Source organism: Genypterus blacodes, unplaced genomic scaffold (genome assembly GCF_046128005.1).
Source record: "Genypterus blacodes isolate CSIRO-AG114 ecotype Tasmania unplaced genomic scaffold, CSIRO-AGI_Gbla_v1 ptg000063l_1, whole genome shotgun sequence".
Classification (NCBI taxonomy): domain Eukaryota; kingdom Metazoa; phylum Chordata; class Actinopteri; order Ophidiiformes; family Ophidiidae; genus Genypterus; species Genypterus blacodes.
In genome coordinates, this window is record NW_027466875.1 from 22016 (window position 1) to 41055 (window position 19040).

Consider the following 19040-nt stretch of genomic DNA (forward strand, 5'->3'; position numbering starts at 1 on the left):
GATTCGGAGTGTACTGTGATTTGTTGCACTTTCATCTCCTCTCTCAAGTAGCACCTCCAAGCAGAACATCCACCAACACAAAGGAAAAATCACAGAATCACCACCATCTAATAATCTGTATTCAAATTGAGTTCCTTTGTGTGTCTTAACCTTGGCTCAGTTCATAAGAACATGCAATTGATTTTCCTTGTGAATAATTTGCCACAAAAACAGAATTTAATTTAATTCTGTGTTTCTGTTGAAACCTCCAGAACAGGGATCTCCAAGTCAGTCCTCCGCTAGCACCAATCCAATCCAACAAGTTTCTATCCATGTTATTCATTTTAATTAATTACATGGCGGTATAAACGTTCTGCTGGATTGGGGCTCACATAGATTTATTTATACTGTAGTGGAGGGTAAATTGCCATACCACGAGGGGGCGCTACAAATACCAGGGGTGATATTTGTGCTCTTGAAATTAAAATGGAAAAATAAAATAAAAATATAAGGATATAGTAATATTTTACGGAGTATTTTTCAGGAACTATAACAATTAGGTAAATTCTGCCACATTAAGTAATATAAATATTTAGTTGACGGTCATTGTCGTAACGCTGTCATAACGCGGTATTTGACACACATTTCTAATCGCGCTCCAGACTGTTTTGGCCTGCGCCGGTTTCCGTAGTACTCCAAGCGTAAGAATGGCCTCCTTGATGTGGCTCCGCAGTTTTGTTTTTGGGCCTCATTTACAACGAATTCACCGTTCACCGGACCAGTCTCGACCTGACGGCAGAGCGGCGAGGAGGGTAGGCTTACTCTCTAGCTTTTGCATTCGTATGAGAACAACTGGCGGCGAAAAAGTGAAGGAAATGTGATGTGTTTTAGTAGCGGTGCGGCTGTAGCTGCGGCCCGGAAGTGTCAAGTGTGTGTTATTCAAAGAAGTTGTCAGTCAACTGTACAGCCGCGCGCGTGTGTGTGTGTGTGTAGGTGTTTGCGTGTGTTTGTTTGTGTTACCTCTGTGGACTTAAGCGTAACGAGTGTGTGTTCCCCTTCAGCTTCACGTTGCTGACTTCTGCTTCATTCATCAGATCTGTGCTTCGTGCTATCCGGCGCTGTTAGCCGAGTAAATATGAAACTGATAGTATTAATAAGGATTAAAGCATTTAAACCAGTCTGCCTGAGCACAGAGTGTTTACAGCTGAGCTCAGCGGCTTTCGGCTCTTTTATATGGCTACAGTCAAAGCTGAAGGCCAGTGGTTCTCTAACTGTGCTAAGAGTTCCACCTTTGGTACGTGGTTTCGCCCCCCAATGGTGTGTTCAAGTCCTGCAGTCTGAACGGTTGAACTCTATGGACATTACACAAATTCTTCACATACAAAACGAGTTCAAAGAAGCCTTTAGTTAGTTAGTGAGAGTCTTAAGTGTTGTTGAGCAAGGCACTCAACAACTCACCCTCAAGTGTTAGCTGAATGTGAGGTCATTGTAAAGCACAAGTACAAACTCTTTACCAATCACTAAGGTTTCAGTTCAGATGCTAGTAAAATTAGCTATGTGAATATAACGTATTTGGTTTCTATTTCTTATTGAAGAGTTTTTGGCACATTGTTGTGGCGTTCTTGGGTCTGAGCAGCACTGTCTTTCTCCACAGATATTTGATATGTCATCTTAGGAAACGCACCGGCATAATTAATGAGCTAGATCTGAGCTCTGCTGCCCTGCGTTACTGCCTTACAGGCTCATCTAACTGGAATGCAGCCTCCATTAATGTGATCAGACTCTCCCTGTGCTGTTCTTACTGTGACGTATAAAAATACCTGCCATGGAAGGAAAGAAAGGTGTGTTAGGCCGTGTGTCTCTCTGACCTGGCCTGTGTAGCACCTCACAGTCCTGCAGAGCGCTTCACACACTCACCTGAGTCATCAAGTTCTCATCTTATCATGTGTAACTTCACGCAAGACTTGTTTACGCCCAACGAAAGAAACTTTTTTCACGAAGTGTAGTGTTTAATTGGATTAATAGCTTATCAGATGTCAACTGAAGATTTGGATCTTACCTTCAAACTATATCATAACTAATAAGATAAAGGAAGCGCCATTTGGAATTATTCACTGTTTTATCCGGCCAAGGTTTAAAAAAAGAAGCACATTGATGTAAACTGCTGCCGCTTGCTCTTATCTCCTACACACACTTGTACTTTCTGGCAGGATGTTGAAGCTTTTATTTTTCAAAAGAGAAGCTCTCATTTCTCCCTTTTCTCAGCAAAGTGTGTCGTTTTAGAGTCTGGACTAGTTCATTGAAATTAAATGGTATTAAAGAGTTAATAAAGAGAGTTTGCTTTGTGAATGGACTCCGACACTGAAAGCCTTTTAGAGGACAGATCACCGGTTCTGCCCTCAGAAAGCGTTCAACCAAAGGAGGCATCTCTCTGTGAATGGACACAGCTGAGTCGAGCGGCCGTGAGCTCCATTGTCTTCATGCCAGACCTTGTAAGCACCATGAGCTGGCTGGCTGAGAGGAGGCCATGTTTGATCTGTTATGACACACCGTCACTAAGGATACAATTGATAATTACTTTAATCATTGATGGATCTATTTTGGATTCATTGAAGACTCCACTTGTCTGTGATAACAAATGCCTGGGAGAAGGACCCAGTGTACTAAGTGTTGTCCTCTCATGTCCTATGAAGGTTTTTAATTATATCAGACAGACAAATTCAACGACATCTCACTTTAGAGAATCAACAACAGGGAAATATTTCACCTTTTAACTCAAAAATGACTGAAACCATTCATTGATTAGAATTACTTTTGGTTCATTTTCCAATCATTGACTGATGACATCAGAGTCCATTAGTAACACTTTGTTCCTCTCTTCCCAGGGATGGAACTACCAACCCAAGAGTCTGGAAAAACACACTGACAGCATCATTGGTTGGGTCAGTATGGGGGTACGATCAGTAACGTGGCAGGAAATGGGAAAGCTCCGTGAATTAATACGTGTGTGTGTGTGTGTGTGTGTGTGTGTGTGTGTGTGTGTGTGTGTGTGTGTGTGTGTGTGTGTGTGTGTGTGTGTGTGTGTGTGTGTGTGTGTGTGTGTGTGTGTGTGTGTGTGTGTGTGTGTGTGTGTGTGTGTGTGTGTGTGTGTGTGTGTGTGTGTGTGTGTGTGTGTGTGTGTTTTGTCCCTCCAGGCTTCGGCCCTGTGGTCTCTCTCCTACTACAGTTCTCCTCTCCTCCTTTGTTATCTCTACAGGAAAGGTAGGCACACACACACTTTGCTGCCTGGAGAAGAGTCCCTCTCCACATGCTTCATACTGCCTGTGTCTCATTGTTTTGAGTTCAGATCACATTTGTAAGGCAATCATTGTAGATGAAAACCAAGAATCTATTTAGTTTGTTTGCTAAACGAATCTTTCGCTTTTTATGAAAAAGCAGGGCGAAATGAAAATGAAAATCAATCGATGCCAAAGTAACTCGGTTAGTATTAAAACTGCAACAAACATGAAGTGGTTTTGTTGTTGTTTATTAGGCTTAAATGAAGGAGAAACAGATGTAAATGGTGTTTACGCTCCGTGGCACTGGGTACAATTTCCGAAAACAAATAAAAAAAAGCTTAGATGAGAGGGACAAACAGGGCCGAGGTGGTGGTGGTGGTGTGTGTATGAAGCAGACAACATTAGGAGCTTACAAACAATGAGTTGACGGAACAAAGAGGACCGAGCTCGATGATGTCACTGGAGACGTTGTTCCCGTTCAGAATGTGTCAGTTTACCTCTGGATGACATTTGAGGAAGCAGCAGCAGGAGCAGAAGCAGCAGCAGCACCGGGGCTTTGCTGTTGGGAGCTTCCACCATCACACCACTGATTTCATTTATGTGGAGTTAATCATCTGAATCATCCAGCCGGGCCGCACATCAACACAGATAAAAAGCTGCAGGTTGTCTGGCTCTGCTGCTCGCTGTATAATTGGGCCTCTGATATTGATTTGTACACATGCTTGTAGCGCACTTGTCAAATTGTGAATCTTTGAGTATAGAGGCCAGTTAATGAGGCTGCGGTGGTGTTAGGAGAGGGAGAGAGAGTGTGTGTGTTTTTATGGATGTGTGTGTGTGTGTTTTGTCCTCTGTTTGTCCAGGATACATCTGCAGCAGTAAGTTTGTTCCTGTGAGTCAGTATGTGGGGACGGTGCTGGTGTGTCTCCTTGGGGTGGCCTGTCTCAGAGGTGAGCCTGCACACACACACACCAAGCATGATGTCATTCACTCCATTTGTTCACATCGGCTGCATCACTAAGATTAATATTTTTTATTTTTTTTATCAACATTGACTCATTTCTACAAGGTCAGAGCCCAGACTGAATGTTAAGAAGCCTCGTAAATCAAGAAGGGAGGCTTTGCTCAATGCTTTGTTGTTGTTGTTTTCCTGTCCATCCGTCTCTCTTCCCCCCCCTTTCCCCCCTCTGTCTTATCCCACTAAGGCTTTGGCCGATGGAAGAATACAGAGTACGTCCAGTTCTTCTCCATTCTCGAAGAGAACAAGAAGAATCACACATCAGAGAACAGGGTGAGGTCAGCTTCTGCTCTGCGGTGAAGTTTTCGGCAACAAGGGAGCCGACGAAGAATTACAAATGCGGTTGCTAAATGTCAACTCTGATACGGTTTTATTGCTCGGAGCTCCCAGGGGTGGATTTATAAGCTCTCTTCTTTATTTGTTTGTTCCTCCTCCTTGTAGAAAAAGCTGAGGTGCTACGACTTTGATTTCTCCCACTGGCCTGCAGACTTTAGCTGGAAAGAAGTCAGCAATCCGTAAGTTTGTGAGATTGAGTTTCCCTTCGCTGCAATTCTATTCCACCAGCACTGCTTTATTAAGACGAGTGTGCTGTGGTCGCATGAGGACGCTGAGCCACACCTGTTGATGTGAGGTTCTGACTGTGTGTGTGTGTGTGTGTCTGTGGTAGGAAGCTTTCCCAGGCCGGCGTGTCTCTGTTGAAGCCAGAGCCCAAACTCAGAGGAGCAGCAGACGGCGTCCTCCACTCCGTCCGCACGCTGCCGTGCCACATAATCGGGTAAAGGCGTTACTTTAAGAGGCAGACAAACACGAGGCTCAACCTGTGACCTAAGCCAACCGCTAACCGCTCTCTCTCTCCTCTGCAGTTATCTGGTGGCTCACTCGTTCGGGAGAAGGATGCTCTACCCCGGCTCTGTGGGTTTGCTGCACAAAGCCATGAAGCCCATGCTGCAGCAAGGCCAGGCCCGGCTCATCGAGGAGGTGAACGCCACTCGCTTGCTAGGCAACAACGTGTTTTCAGTCGTCTCCTGATCACCCTTAGTCAATTTTCCCGTATTTTGCCACAGTTTGACGGCCAGAGGAACAAGCTGGTGGCCTGCGACGGCAACGAGATCGACACCATGTTTGTGGACCGAAGGATGGACGGAGGGCAGACAGGAAAGACTCTGGTAAAGGATTCTAAACACTCTGCCTGTATGTCGTTCTCCAAACAAAAGGTAATCTCCCTCTATCTCCCCGCTGATGCTTCCTCCCTCCTATGTACGCATCCTCCCATAGGTGATCAGCTGTGAGGGTAACGCAGGCTTCTATGAAGTGGGCTGCATGAACACGCCGTTGGAGGGTGAGGCGTCTTTGATTTAAGACTTTAATATGCTTTGTCGGTTGTCTTCGGGTCGTTAAGGCCAAGCGCAGAATAGATGCTGTGAATGTGTGGCGTCCCAGTGGGGTTAACCTCTTGTGTGGCTCTGCAGGTGGCTACTCCGTCCTGGGCTGGAACCACCCGGGCTTCGGTGGCAGCACGGTAAGACGCCACATCAGCTACAATCCTGTAAAACTGACTTTAAGTGACGTGAAGGGCTGAATGACCGACACACTCCCACGGCCCGAGTCATCTGTGTCATGGAATAATGCATTTGTGTTTATCACTGTCACCATCACAGTAAAGGATGGATGAATATGGATTGTTGTTCCTCTGTGTTCCCTCCAGGGAGTCCCGTTCCCCCAGAACGAAGCCAACGCCATGGACGCAGTGATCCAGTTTGCGGTGCACAAACTGGGCTTTGAGCTTAATGACATCATCGTATACGCCTGGTCCATCGGGGGATTCACAGGTAGAAAGATCAACGACATAATAACCAGAAGGCACAAACGTTTCTCACCCCTTCCTGTTGGTTTTGACTTCCTGCCGTCTCGCTCTCTCCTCTCTCAGCCACTTGGGCGGCGATGTCATACCCAGAGATCCAGGCCCTGGTGCTGGACGCTTCCTTCGATGACCTCCTGCCCCTGGCCCTCAAGGTCATGCCTGACAGCTGGAGTAAGTCGGGGGAGTCGAGGTCAACCCGTACCCAGCGGGGTCGTTGTGGGTGGCAGCTTTCAGCAGCTGATGTGTGTTTGCTTGTTTTTCCACAGGGCCGCTGGTGCAGCACACAGTGAGACACTACATGAACCTGAACAACGCAGAGCAACTTTGCAAGTGAGTAGAGCGGCAACACGTCAGCCAGGAAAGTTCCAGAATGTTCTGTCGACATGTATTAGAGCGATAATGGCTGACAAGACTCCTCCCCTGCCAGATACCAGGGACCAGTGCTGCTGATCAGGAGGACCAAAGATGAGATCATCACCACCACGTAAGTCTCCACCATCCCTTCTTCATCATCAACACGGGCCTTCATCCCTCAGTAGAAGCTGCTGGAGGGCCGACACACAGAGGGGGTTGCGGTTTGATTCCCACTGGGCCGGCACAGGCGTCTCACAGATCTGTGATGTAATCCTTATGCACACCAGCTGAAATAATCAGTATACATTTTCCAAGTGGTTGAAGTAGGGATTTAAATAGGGGAGCATTGATTGGAATGATTGCATGATTTAAAAACAGCAGTGTTTAGATTGTGTGATGGTGATGAGCCCGGTGGTTACTGGGGGATTTGCCGCAGCGGTCGGCTCCATTTCACACACACACACAACTCCATTTATAGATTCCTCATCGGGATTTAATGAGCATTTCAGCAAATTCTAGGAAAACGTGTCGGCGCTGTAGTTTTAATGATCCTACATGTGAACCGCGCTCTGCGTATGTAATCGTGTTTGGCTGCAGTTTAACAGTTCCCAGGCAAATGCCATGTTTCTTTTCAATTATTCAGTGGCGAGCGACCAAGCGTGACGCTTTCCAGCAATAACCCAAATCATAATGTTGTAGTTACACACGTTCACATGTGGAAGTAGTGCCAGCGCGTCCTCCCTCTGTCTTATTCTGCTGCCGGCACAGTGTGATTTGTTCTGTGCTTTGATTCGGTCTAACCTGAGAATGCTGCTAATGACGTCAGGTTGTCCTCCGTGTCACAGGGGTCAAGAGGACATCATGTCCAACCGAGGCAACGACCTCCTGCTCAAGCTGCTCCAGTTCAGGTCAGTCACCTCGTGGATGTTCTTCTCCAAAACACAATCACTGGTCAGGAACATAAATGCTTCTGAAGATGGGCGTAACCTTCAGCAGTGTGGCTTCTTTGGTGTTAACACTACAACATACAGCCTCAAACGTGACCTGAGTGAAATCTAGACGCCCCACACACACAGGTTGTGTTACAGGGATGTACAGGTGTACCTAATAAAGAGGCCACAGGGTACGGGTAAAAAGGTGACATCATTTTTCTTCCCAGGTACCCCAAAGTCATGGTGGATGAAGGGGTCAGAGTTGTCCGACAGTGGCTGGGGGCCTCAAATCACATAGAAGAAGGTGTGTGTGTGTGTGTGTGTTTGTAGTCCTTATTGAATCCTTTTATCACCCTGAGTCTTTCTATTGTCGTTCTTGTAGATTACAATTCAACTGTATACAAAAGCTGTTACAAAGCTTTAACTGGCGTAATCTGTATCTAAACATTCTCTCGTTGTGCAGCGTCTGTGTACAGTGGCTACGAGGTGGACGACGACTGGTGTGTGTCCGTCCTGCAGTCGTACCAGGCTGGCGGAGACGCAGCGTATCCATGGAGCGTCGGTAAGATCGGGTTCCTTTACATTCACAGAGAAAACAATCGGCTTCCTAACGTGCACAATGTCTCACTCTGGGTCTGTGTGTCTCTCTGGTGTTACCAGGTGAGGACATGACGGTGGAAGGAAGGCGGCAGCTTGCCCTTTTCTTGGTAAGGAACTTCCCACTGCCTTTGCTCTCTCTCATCTCGTACAGCTGTCATATTCTCTACATATTCATTTCCGTTCGCTCCCCCAAAAGACTAATTTGCTTTTTCCCACTAACTCTCATGTTCTTGTTTAAGCTTGATTTGCCTTTTCACGCTCTCCGTGAAACAAAACCATCAGCTATTCAGACACCGTTACTGCCGAGGAATAAGTCTCCCTGTTGCCATAGTAACCGGCTCACCTGTGCTCTCAGGTTGACTGGTGTAATATATTTCACAGAGCTCAGCTTATTGAAGTCATTTAACACCAAACAAGAGGAGTACCATCAATTACAGCTAATGCTATGCTTTTCCTCCCTGGGTAATGCGTTGTGAATTAGGCTTTATTCACCTTGGTGTGTAGACGAAGGAGAGGGAGGCGAGGAGGGACTTTTGGGCAGCAGGCCAGACACTCGACCCAACACAACCGTAACCTGCAGTATGTGTTCATTGCCCTTGTGTGTTTCTCATTCTGCATTACTCCTCTTTTCTCTCTCTAAGGCACGGAAGTACATGCGAAACTTTGAATCGACACACTGCACCCCTCTGCCCGCTGCCGACTTCCACTCGCCCTGGAGACTGTAGACAGACCGGCAGCCTGTGGTCACAGCATGTTCCTGACAGTGTGTGAATGCATTACTGTGGTTTGTTTTGTTCCCCCAAGTGTTTTAAAGACAGACGTGGTGTCGCTCACACTGTTGCTGTGGTGACGTGTGGAAAGCTCCGGGTCACCTGACAGACAGAACTGTGAGGAAAAATCCCCCACCACGCCTTTCTTTACAGATAAATGTATAGTCTACATTTTTAGTATTTGTCCCTCTAAGAAAATGGCTATTTTAAGCCATGTCTCACTCCTTCCATTACTCTTTTGGCTGTATTTGTAAAGAACATATGATCAAATGTTACAGCAATTTAGTTCCTCAGAAGTCAGTCATTTCTTTAAAAATGCAGCCAAAACTTTGAAGCGTTTTGCTCACAAACATGCCATCACAACTAAAGCTGTATATCCTAAAATGCTCTTCAATATTACATTAAATATGCTGAATAAAATGTTTGACATAAGAGACTGAACTCATTTGTGCTTTACTCAGAATTCCAGCGCTGAACAAATTACACAGGTAGAATAATACAGGACCTCTGGAGACGGAGACAGATTTCATTAGAACAATACGAGCGTCTATCGCAAGAGCTTTATTCAATCCCTTCCATACCATAATTGATTTGGAAAATGAATGTGACAATTAATTCCCTGACATGAAAAACAAATGGAAAATACGAAACGCTGCTTTACATGATGATGAGAGAAGAGGTTACATCATTTTCCTGAAGTTGTCCATTGCTTCGTTTACTTTTTCAAGTTCAACCTGGCTCTGCCGTTGCTGTGGAGAGAATGATTGATTTAGCCTGTCGTATATGCATTCATGTGTCTAACGCCTAAAGGTAAACCTGAAAGTGGGATTTCTGTCCTCACCTTCTCGGCGTCCTGCTCCTGCACCTTCACCGGCACCTTCTCCTTGTAGTCGCTCTTTGCAATCTTCTCTCTCAGTTTCTCCATCTGTTTCTCCAAGTCTCCTTTCTTTGTCATTAGCTTGGCGACCTCCTTCTCCACATCAATGAGACCCTGGAGCATCAAACAAGGTGAAGGGAAAGAATGTCAAGACGTGGCGACTGGAGAGGCATAAATTATGATCTTGGCATTTTAGGAAGGAGAAATGGAAATGGAACTAAATCAAAGTGGAGCAAATGAAAGTTAAAGCAGAGCTAGAAAATGAGCTCCCATGGTGTTTGCTTGCTGTTGGTACCTGACAGGTTGTGTACAAAACATCACCTCGCTGACAATTTCCGAATCCACTTTCAACAGTCTCTTAGTGGTGTGTGGCAAATTTCCCAGGATCAAGCGGCTAAAGGAGTGAAAAGCACCCGGGAAATGAAGCCGGGCAGAAGGGCCCAGGTTAGCGTCCCTCACCTTGAGCATCAGGTTGACGGTACATCTGTCAGAGGCGATGGCCACAGCGCAGCCGGCTGGGACGGGCTCGTTTGCCGTCAGGGGGATGACGGCCTGAGAGTACGACAAGGTCTGAATCTGCAGACTGCACTTCTGCACCAGGGACACGGTGGCCTGGTCTATACACTGGAGGAAGCCTGGGAGGGAAACAGGCATGGTGAAGTTTAGTTAATCAAACTCGGAGCACAGGACATTTGTCTGCACATAGGACCGTGTGTGTGTGTGTGTGTGTGTGTGTGTGTGTGTGTGTGTGTGTGTGTGTGTGTGTGTGTGTGTGTGTGTGTGTGTGTGTGTGTGTGTGTGTGTGTGTGTGTGTGTGTGTCTTCTTACAGTCGGCGCGGGTCTTGGTCAGGTTGTAGTCGGCCCTGAGCGAGCGGATCGTCTTGACCACAGCCATTGCAAACTCCATGTCGCGGTCGACCTCCTCACTGTGCCAGCAGAACTACAACAAATCGCACAAATTTAGTTCTTCTTCAAAAAAAAAGAAGCAAAGTATCACCAAAACCGACTGTAACGGTGCCCACTTCACTTCCATTCAGCAAGTTTTTCGTCATCTCACCTCTTCGGACTCCGGATAAGGCGTGACAGAGACGCTGGGGGGGTCGTGCTGCGGCTGTCGCCGTGGCAACCTCTGGTAGAGCTCCTCGGTGACGAAGGGCATCACGGGAGACAGGAGTCGGAGGCCGACGTCCAGACACGTGTAAAGCGTCTGTCTGCACACGGCGGCTCGCCTCTGGCTGCCGGCGTCTTCCTCTGCTTTGCTGAAAACTGGTTTCACACTCTCCTGGAGGACGAGGAGTGGGAGGGAGGCAAAGTGTGAGAACGGAATCTATATTTATACACGGTACATATTAAAAAAAAACATTGACGCTGCAGGTTTGCTTCCTCTGCAAAAACATGAACTTCATACTAAACTTTACACCGATTCTACATGAGCCAATTAGAAAACAGAACAAACTGGCAGTGTTTTTAATTACTTTGACATAATGAAGTCCTTGTGTTTGCCACATTGTTATTTTATAATGTCATTTTATCTTTAATTATTAACTTTCTTCTCTTCCTCTCAATCCTAACAGGGTTATTACATTTTCTTCACCGTGTTTCTGTACAGATCAGGTTCACCCCATCAGCTGCTCACATGCTTCCTCAACATAACAAAGTATATATCTAAAGCACCTTGGGCGGCAGGTTCTTACCAGGTAGACGTCGCAGAGCTCATAGAGCCAGAAGTTGTAGATGGCGGTGGTGATGGCGGGGAAGTCGTAGGCCTTGAAGCCGCCGTCACAGAGACCCACGGCTGCACTCAGCCTGGACAGGATCCACCTGTCCACCACGCTCTCCTCGCCACACAGCTGGCAGCGTGGAAAGGAGGGTAAGGAAAGGGTTAAGTCGAAGATTAGAAACAGTAAGACGCAAGTGTGTGAGGCTGGATCAATCAAAGTATGGATTATAAATCTACATGCAGTTCTGTCTTTGTCTCTGCTGTTACCTGGGCGTTCTCTGAGGGGACAAAGTTGTCTCCCAGTGTCTTCATAGAGAACTTCACAGCATTCCACAATTTGTTGCAGAAGTGACGGTAACCAAGGATACGGTTGACATCCAGGTTGATGTCCCTGCCTGGGAGACAAACGGGGAAATTTGCATATTTTATTCATTGGCACATTTCTGTATAAATTTAAATATTTCTAAACTGAAAGGATTTAAGTGTTAGTGTGTCCCGCTTTGTAGAACATTAACGCAATGTTCTCTTTACAGTGAGGCTGCGTAACCTCGGTGATTACACGTACATCACATCCATTTACACACACAGACACAGAAAAACAGTTTTCTGAAGTCAACAGAAGCATTTTCTTCAATGCTTCAATGCTGCTGGCCGTGGATGAACAAGGGAGGGAGAGACAGAGAGAGACAGAGACAGAGAGAGACAGAGACAGAGAGAGCGAGAGACAGAGAGAGCGAGAGAGCGAGAGATGTAGTGCAGGTCACCTTGGCTGGTGTAGGCGCACAGGGCAAAGCGGAGAGCGTCTGTGCCGCACTCTGGGATGCCACTGGGGTAGTCAGACTTCTGGCCCTGCATGGCCTTCTCCGCCTCCACCGGATCCAAGTTACTGTCCTTCAACTGGGCATGAAGACCCTAGAGGATGGGGGAAGGGCGGGGAAGGCGAGGAGGGAGGAAGGATGGAAGCCAATGAAAGATAAAAAGATGTAATAAACAAGCTTATATCTTAATGATTACAATCAATTCCAGCCTTTTTAATTATGGACAGAACATCAACCTTAGAATGAAAACTCTGGGGGAAATGTTCCGTTTACTGTAAGTCCTTCAGTGCCCTCTAGAGGGCAAGTCTGCCTCGTCTGACTGAGCAGCTTCCTCACGACTGGCGAGGAGATTGATGGGCTCAATAAAAGCTTGCCGGAAGCAGAAAAAGGTGCTTAATAAAGCTTACATAAGAATACGGGCCTCAGGGGAGCTGTGAGCAAGCGGTGGCCGTGTATAAGAGACCAGAGGGGGGAGGAGGAAAAGCGCTGCATGTGTGTGCGAGTACTTGAATATGCATCAAAGTGTGATTAGCCTTTACCTCCAGCGAGATCCCTGTGATGACATCCAGAGGGTCGATGACGTTTCCCAGAGATTTGCTCATTTTCCGTCCGTGGGCGTCTCTCACCACAGCGTGCAGATACACCTGTGAGAAGGAGCCATCGCTTAGTCCTGTCCACATACACTGATGCATCCTGGGAGAGGGGGTGGGGGGGGTGTGTGCTCGTGTCTCACCTCTTTGAATGGCAGCTTGCCGGTCAGTTTGAGGCCCATCATCACCATACGAGCCACCCAGAAGAACAGGATGTCATGGCCCGTCTCCAGCAAGGTGCCGGGGTAGAACACGTTCAGGTCCTGAGTCTGAAGACACAGACAGCTCGTGTGTTATTCATGACACTATGAAAGTCACATGGCCAAAAACCTCTTCAGTATAATGAGTAAAAGGATAACGTTCACTCAGACTGAACGGATTATGGGTAAAAATCTGGAAATAACACCTAACAAATTCCTAATACAGCCGATATCCACACATCTATGAACGATACCAACAATCTCTACAGCTCTACAGTCGCCGTGGAGCTCTGCGACTTGCCTCATTTGGCCACCCAAAGATGGAGAACGGGAAAATACCGGATGAGAACCAAGTGTCCAGGACGTCCTCGTCTGAAAGACAGAAAGAAAGCGATCGGGTCTGAGCGAGGGGGGAACAGAATTAATGGCATGTGATGAATCCGTCTGGTGATAAAACATTTAACGATTAGAACAACATTTACAGCTAGAGGGGGAACTCATTAGAGCTCAGACCTCCGCCAACTCTCGGTGATGCAAACCACTGTGGTTTCCCTGACAGACGCGGTCGTACAGCTCTGCTTGAACGCCACACAGAGAAATAAAGGCAGTGCAGAAGCTGACAGAGGCAGAAACCGCACTAATGCAACTCCTGAACGAGTCGCTGCTCCATCTATCTCACCTTGTCTGAGGGCGATTTTGTCTGCAGACACGTTGAAGCGCTTGGCTGCCTTCTCTCTGGCTTCCTCCTCTGATCTTCCACTCACCCAGTAATGACCGTCCATGTCCTGCAACGCCACAGAGGAGCGATAAGAGAAAACAAGACAGACAGAGCGGGCAAAGAGCTTTTACGTGCCGCCCTGATGGAGGCCAATGAAGCCTCTTTCTTACCTCTCCGGGCTTCGCAGAGGGATCGTCCACGGTGATGAAGTAGGCAGGAATCTGGTGACCCCACCACAGCTGGCGAGAGATGCACCAGTCCCTGAGAGGACGCAGGACAGACAGGTGAGGGACAGATACAATTTCACACAGCCGAGTAGGGCAGGATAAAAGCCATCATGAAACATCTCTAACAACATCATCACATGTTGCCATCTCTGCTGAGCTCTTTGTTCAGGAGGCAGGAATAAAGAGACTTCAACAACGCTAAGAAACATCTGGAGTTACCTGATGTTGTCCATCCAATTGAACCAGGTCTTGAGGTGGTGGTCAGGGATGATCTTAAGCTGTCCCTCTCTGACGGCGTCTGCGGCCTGCTTGCCCATGTCGGCACAGCTCACGTACCACTGCGGCTTCAGCAGCGGCTCCACGATGTCCTTGGAACGACTGAGGGGGGGCGGATGCACGTCAAAGCTTTAACAAGGCGGCGAAGGGGAGAAGAGCGACGGCGTAATGAACTCGTCGCCGCGACTCACCTGCACACTGGGACCACCATAGGGTTGTCTTTGATCTCTTTGAATTGTCCTCTGTCCTTCAGAGCCTGCAGCACTGCTTTCCTGGCCTCGAAGCGTTTCATACCCTGTGGGCCGGAGAGAGGTGTTGAAAATGAAAGAGAAAGAAAGAAAACTCCTTTAACAGAGGAGATAATGACGAACCCTGACTCTTTCTGTCAGAGTGCAGGGGAACGCCGACAAATGAGCCGTACCAAGAACGGAGGCGGCACGTTGATGAGGAGGCCGTTTTCATCCAGGATGTTGATGAAGGCCAGGTTGTGCCGGACGCCAACGTCGTAGTCATTAGGGTCGTGAGCCGGAGTGATCTTCACAGCGCCTGAACATGCGAGGCAGAGAGAGAGAGAGAAGAGAAGAGAAGAGAAGAGAAGAGAAGAGAAGAGAAGAGAAGAGAAGAGAAGAGAAGAGAAGAGAAGAGAAGAGAAGAGAAGAGAAGAGAAGAGAAGAGAAGAGAGAGAGATCGTAATGAGAGAAGTGTTCTGGCTTACCCACGTACGCCGACTTACTCTCTTCCCCTGGAGCCGTCGCCTACCTGTTCCAAAGCTCGTGTCCACAAAGTCATCAAAGACTATGGGCATCTTGCGGTCGCAGAAGGGGTGCAGCGCGGTTTTGCCCTTCAGATGCTGGTACCTGGGGTCAGTGGGGTGGACAGCTACAGCCGTGTCTCCCAGCATGGTCTCTATACGAGTAGTGGCCACGGTCACCTCCTCGTCTGAGAGAGAGAGAGAGAGAAGAGGCGGTGAACATGTGGAGGAAGCATCACCTCAGGGGCCTGGAGGCGTCTTCGCTCAAAACTATCCAGCGTGAACTCCTGTTACCTGATCCATCTATCTTATAAGCGAAAGACACCAACACTCCAAACTCTACTTTCTCCTTGTAGCCCGGCACAGGCAGCAGAGTCCTGCCTGTCAGCTCCTTCTTATCCACCTGAGAAGAAGCAGCAGAGTGAGTAAAGACCACTCCATAAGGACTGAAGAGGCTCAGTGCCGTGTCTCAGCGGGCTACATGAAACACTTTGTAATCATTTTAATGAGCACTAACAAGCCACTTCATTCATGAGCCCTTGCCTCTATGTCAGAGATGGCAGAGTTGAGGGTGCAGGACCAGTTGACCAGCCTCTTGCTCCTGTAGATGACTCCCTCCTCGTGCATGCGGATGAAGGCCTCTTGGACGGAGTAGGAGAGTTTCTGGAGGGAGAAATGTCAAAGCGCCATGAGGGTGAAGGCTGTCATCAAGAGATATAACATCAGGAGTTCATAGACATGAGCTGCTCACAGGGTCCATGGTGAAGCAGGCTCTGTCCCAGTCCAGAGTAGAGCCCAGCTTCTTCAGCTGGTGGTAGATGCGGTCCCCTTTCCTTTAAATGCAAAGAGTTAAGTTAGGGTTGTATCTCCATTTGAGGTTTGTCCCATGTTTCCTTTCCTGCACTCACTCGTTTTTCCACTTCCAGACCTCCTGGATGAACTTCTCTCTGCCCAGGTCATGGCGGCTCATGCCCCTCTCTCTCATCAGCTTCTTCTCCACCACCACCTGGGTGGCGATGCCGGCGTGGTCACAGCCCGGGTTCCACAGGGTCGTCTCTCCTCGCATCCTGTGCCTGCGAGCACAGAGTTAAGAGACACGCCGACATTTAGAGGAGCGGACAGAACTTGGGAGTGAGTGAGAAATGACCTCACTGAGAGTGTGAGTGTGAGTGTGTGTGGTTGCGGCGGTTACCATCTGGTCAGACTATCCTGAATGGCGTTGGTGAGGGCGTGGCCCAGGTGAAGGGATCCGGTCACGTTGGGTGGAGGGATACACATCATAAACACGCCACGAGGGTTTGACTCACTGATACTCTTCCTCTGGAAAATATGATGGAGAGAGACGATGAATTACAGCACCAGTGGAAATGTTACTGACACAGACACATCCTTACTCCCTTCACTGCAACCTTCTCTTCCTTCTCTCTTGTTCTCTTCTCTTCCCTTCTGTATGTTTACAATAAGCTACACAAATGGTCCCATTAAAGAAAGAGAACCTCACCCCATACTCAGGCTTGAAGAATCCCTGCTTCTCCCACCATGGATACCAGGCAGCCTCCACATACTGAGGACTGTACGAGTCAGGAAGGGGACAGACCACATCTGAAACCAGAGGAGAGAGAGAGAGAGGGGGGGGGGGGGGGAGAGAGAGAGAGAGAGAGAGAGAGAGAGAGAGAGAGAGAGAGAGAGAGAGACGGTGGACTCAAAGCTGGAAAAGGAACGAGTATAAGGAAGGACATTAACAACACAAACAGATAAATCACCTTTTTTCTCCCCAGGTGAAGTGGAGACGTCGTAGGTGATCACTCCTAACTCCTTCTTCTCAGGTTTGGCTTTTTTCTAACAGAAAGAACAACAGAGTGAATAAGTGTCCCTATCCAGAAGTATAAGAACGAAAGCAAAACTAAATGAATGTTATTTTTAACAGCGCTGCTCCGACAACAGAAACAACATATCCTGGTTGTTGACATCTACTTCCATACCTCCGTCTGTGGCTGCTGCTTTTTCTTCTGCTCCATGTCCTTCTTCTGCTGAAACTTCTCCAGCTTCTCTCTCTTCTTAGCCTCCTTCTTCAGTTGTGCTTCAGTCTTTGGTGGGCCTGAATGAGAGACCAACAAGCAAACAATCAATAACACTGCACCTGCGCCCTCATACTGACATTAAAAGCCAAATATTGATCAGCAACTGCATCCATGTACCGTTAGCGGTGGCAGGATCTGCAGCAGCGGTGGCATCAGCAGCGGTGGCATCAGCAGCGGTGGCATCAGCAGCGGTGGCATTAGCGGCAGTGTTTGTCTTGGGTGTAACGGGTCCCATCTTCTCACACAGGCTGAACTTCCCCAGCACCTTGAGGAACTGTGGCTGGTTGACGCAGGTCGTGAACCACCTGGTAACATTGGTCAGCACCTTCCTGTCCGGTGGCTCCAAAGCCTGAGAAGAAAATAAATGAAAGAAGGATTGAAATGAGAGTGTCTGAGTTCAAGCACGGTCAGAAGAGCTGCGTACACGCCAGAGGGTTCACAGCAGTGAAGTCGCACTGACTGAAATCACATCCAAAGTGGACAAACAGGTCGATCAACAAGGTGTTCTGCAGCGTACGTACATATTTGAAAGGCAGAAGGACGGATGTAACAACAGCCATGTCAGCCAGCGTGACGCTCTCTCCCACCAGGAAGGTTCTGGGTTCTAGCGCCTGGTCTAGAACCTTCAGAACACGCAACAGCTCTGCACGAGAACTCTGCTGGAGCTGAAAACAAACAGAAAGTCAAGAGAGAATGAAACTTGACAAGGTGAAAGAAAGATCACTGAAGGAAGACTTAAGACAAAACAACACATTTCAATTATTCTGAAGTGACAATCTAAGATAAACATGCGTGTGGAGATTCTCCTTGTCTCCTCACCTTCTTGTCCATTCCCATCACCCCCATCAGTGGGAAGACCACCGCACAGGACACTGGGGTGACCTCATTGTCTGCAAAGCTGAGCCACTGCCACACCTGGCTCTGTTGCTTAGCGTCCACTCCGGCCTTCGTCCCCTGACAGGCCAGGTACCAGGACACGGCACTGGCACCGCTCAGGACCGCCTCGCCCTCCCCCGCGGGCAGAGCCAAGGCTGGCCGGCGGGCATTCAGGGACGGAGGAGGGTCTTCATTGATGATCTGGGGACGGGTGGATGGGCAGAACTCTGCTGCTATAAGAGGAAGAAGGCTCCTGAAATCATCAGGGTGAGGGGACACGTAGAGAGACGCCATCCCTGCTGGAGACAGAGAAGGATAGAGTGTATATACATTATTCATAGATATTCTTATTACTGTCCATGAGTGCTTTCACTACAGAAGCACGCCTGCCATGATATTAAAGCCAGAGGGAGAGAGTTTGTTGGACTGTCTTTTATCGCATCTACGCTTAAATGTAAACAAACAGCTCAATAGTGTGTTTCAGGCATCAAATACTGGTTTAAACCTAAACTAAACGTAGTTGATGATAGTTATCCGTGTTAGCTGGTTAGCTCTGCCCTTAACTATCTTCAAAGCCGCTCACTCCCACCTGTCAAATAAGCCAAGATGTCGAGAAGTCACTCTAACCCGGCGAGCTAGCTTTGAGCTAAACATGCAACTTAAAACAAGTTTAACTCTAACTGCGCGGCGAGCTTTGTTCCCTGTGTGTATGAATGGTCGTTATTATGAAGTCTCTCTAAAAATCAATATGCATAAAACTCGTGTGTTTGTATTAGAAAATGAGTGTATAACGCGACTCGTACCTTTCAATGGAGCAGAAAGAGACGTCAGCGTAAGTTAGCAGAGCCACATGAAAGCTTGGCGACGTCTGACGCAATGAGAGAGGAGAGCACACGCGTGTTCCGGGTCTGATCCACTACTTCCGCCACAAACAGGAAGTGTCTAAATAATAATAGGTTTACTACTTGAATTGTGGCGCACATTTGTGTTTGTTCGGATGCTTTATAATAATAATAATAATAATAATAATAATAATAATAATAATAATAATAATAATAATAATAATAATAATAATAATAATGACGATGATAATGATGTACTGTATGATGTCTATACA

General features: G+C 47.6%; 2 protein-coding genes across 3 annotated transcripts; one reads left to right on the forward strand and one right to left on the reverse strand.

The window, feature by feature from the left end:
- Positions 1–645: 645 nt before the first annotated feature.
- Positions 646–9223, forward strand: abhd16a (abhydrolase domain containing 16A, phospholipase). Its single transcript, XM_076154632.1, has 20 exons — positions 646–791; positions 2865–2921; positions 3174–3240; positions 4118–4204; positions 4460–4545; positions 4714–4787; positions 4940–5047; positions 5136–5250; positions 5337–5438; positions 5548–5611; positions 5742–5791; positions 5978–6101; positions 6200–6304; positions 6400–6463; positions 6561–6617; positions 7333–7395; positions 7647–7723; positions 7883–7981; positions 8080–8126; positions 8661–9223. Exons 1-20 carry the CDS (start codon positions 687–689, stop codon positions 8742–8744), a joined length of 1635 nt encoding a protein of 544 aa, XP_076010747.1. The 5' UTR covers positions 646–686; the 3' UTR covers positions 8745–9223.
- Positions 9224–9331: 108 nt separating this feature from the next.
- Positions 9332–18824, reverse strand: vars1 (valyl-tRNA synthetase 1). Of its 2 annotated transcripts, none has more exons than XM_076154631.1 (29): positions 18727–18824; positions 17867–18219; positions 17569–17712; positions 17165–17396; positions 16949–17064; positions 16730–16805; positions 16468–16568; positions 16159–16286; positions 15875–16039; positions 15718–15799; positions 15510–15629; positions 15261–15369; positions 14975–15154; positions 14637–14761; positions 14407–14510; positions 14159–14317; positions 13883–13973; positions 13674–13779; positions 13296–13366; positions 12938–13063; positions 12744–12848; positions 12151–12298; positions 11654–11781; positions 11361–11516; positions 10724–10948; positions 10495–10606; positions 10126–10301; positions 9631–9780; positions 9332–9538 (listed from the first exon to the last, which is right to left on the reverse strand). In XM_076154631.1, the coding sequence occupies exons 2-29, from the start codon at positions 18215–18217 to the stop codon at positions 9470–9472; spliced, it is 3855 nt and encodes a 1284-aa protein (XP_076010746.1). In that variant the 5' UTR covers positions 18218–18219; positions 18727–18824; the 3' UTR covers positions 9332–9469. The 2 variants fall into 2 exon arrangements, with proteins under 2 accessions (XP_076010746.1, XP_076010745.1); XM_076154630.1 differs by having other exon boundaries at positions 17867–18222; positions 18727–18821.
- Between the last annotated feature and the right edge of the window lie 216 nt (positions 18825–19040).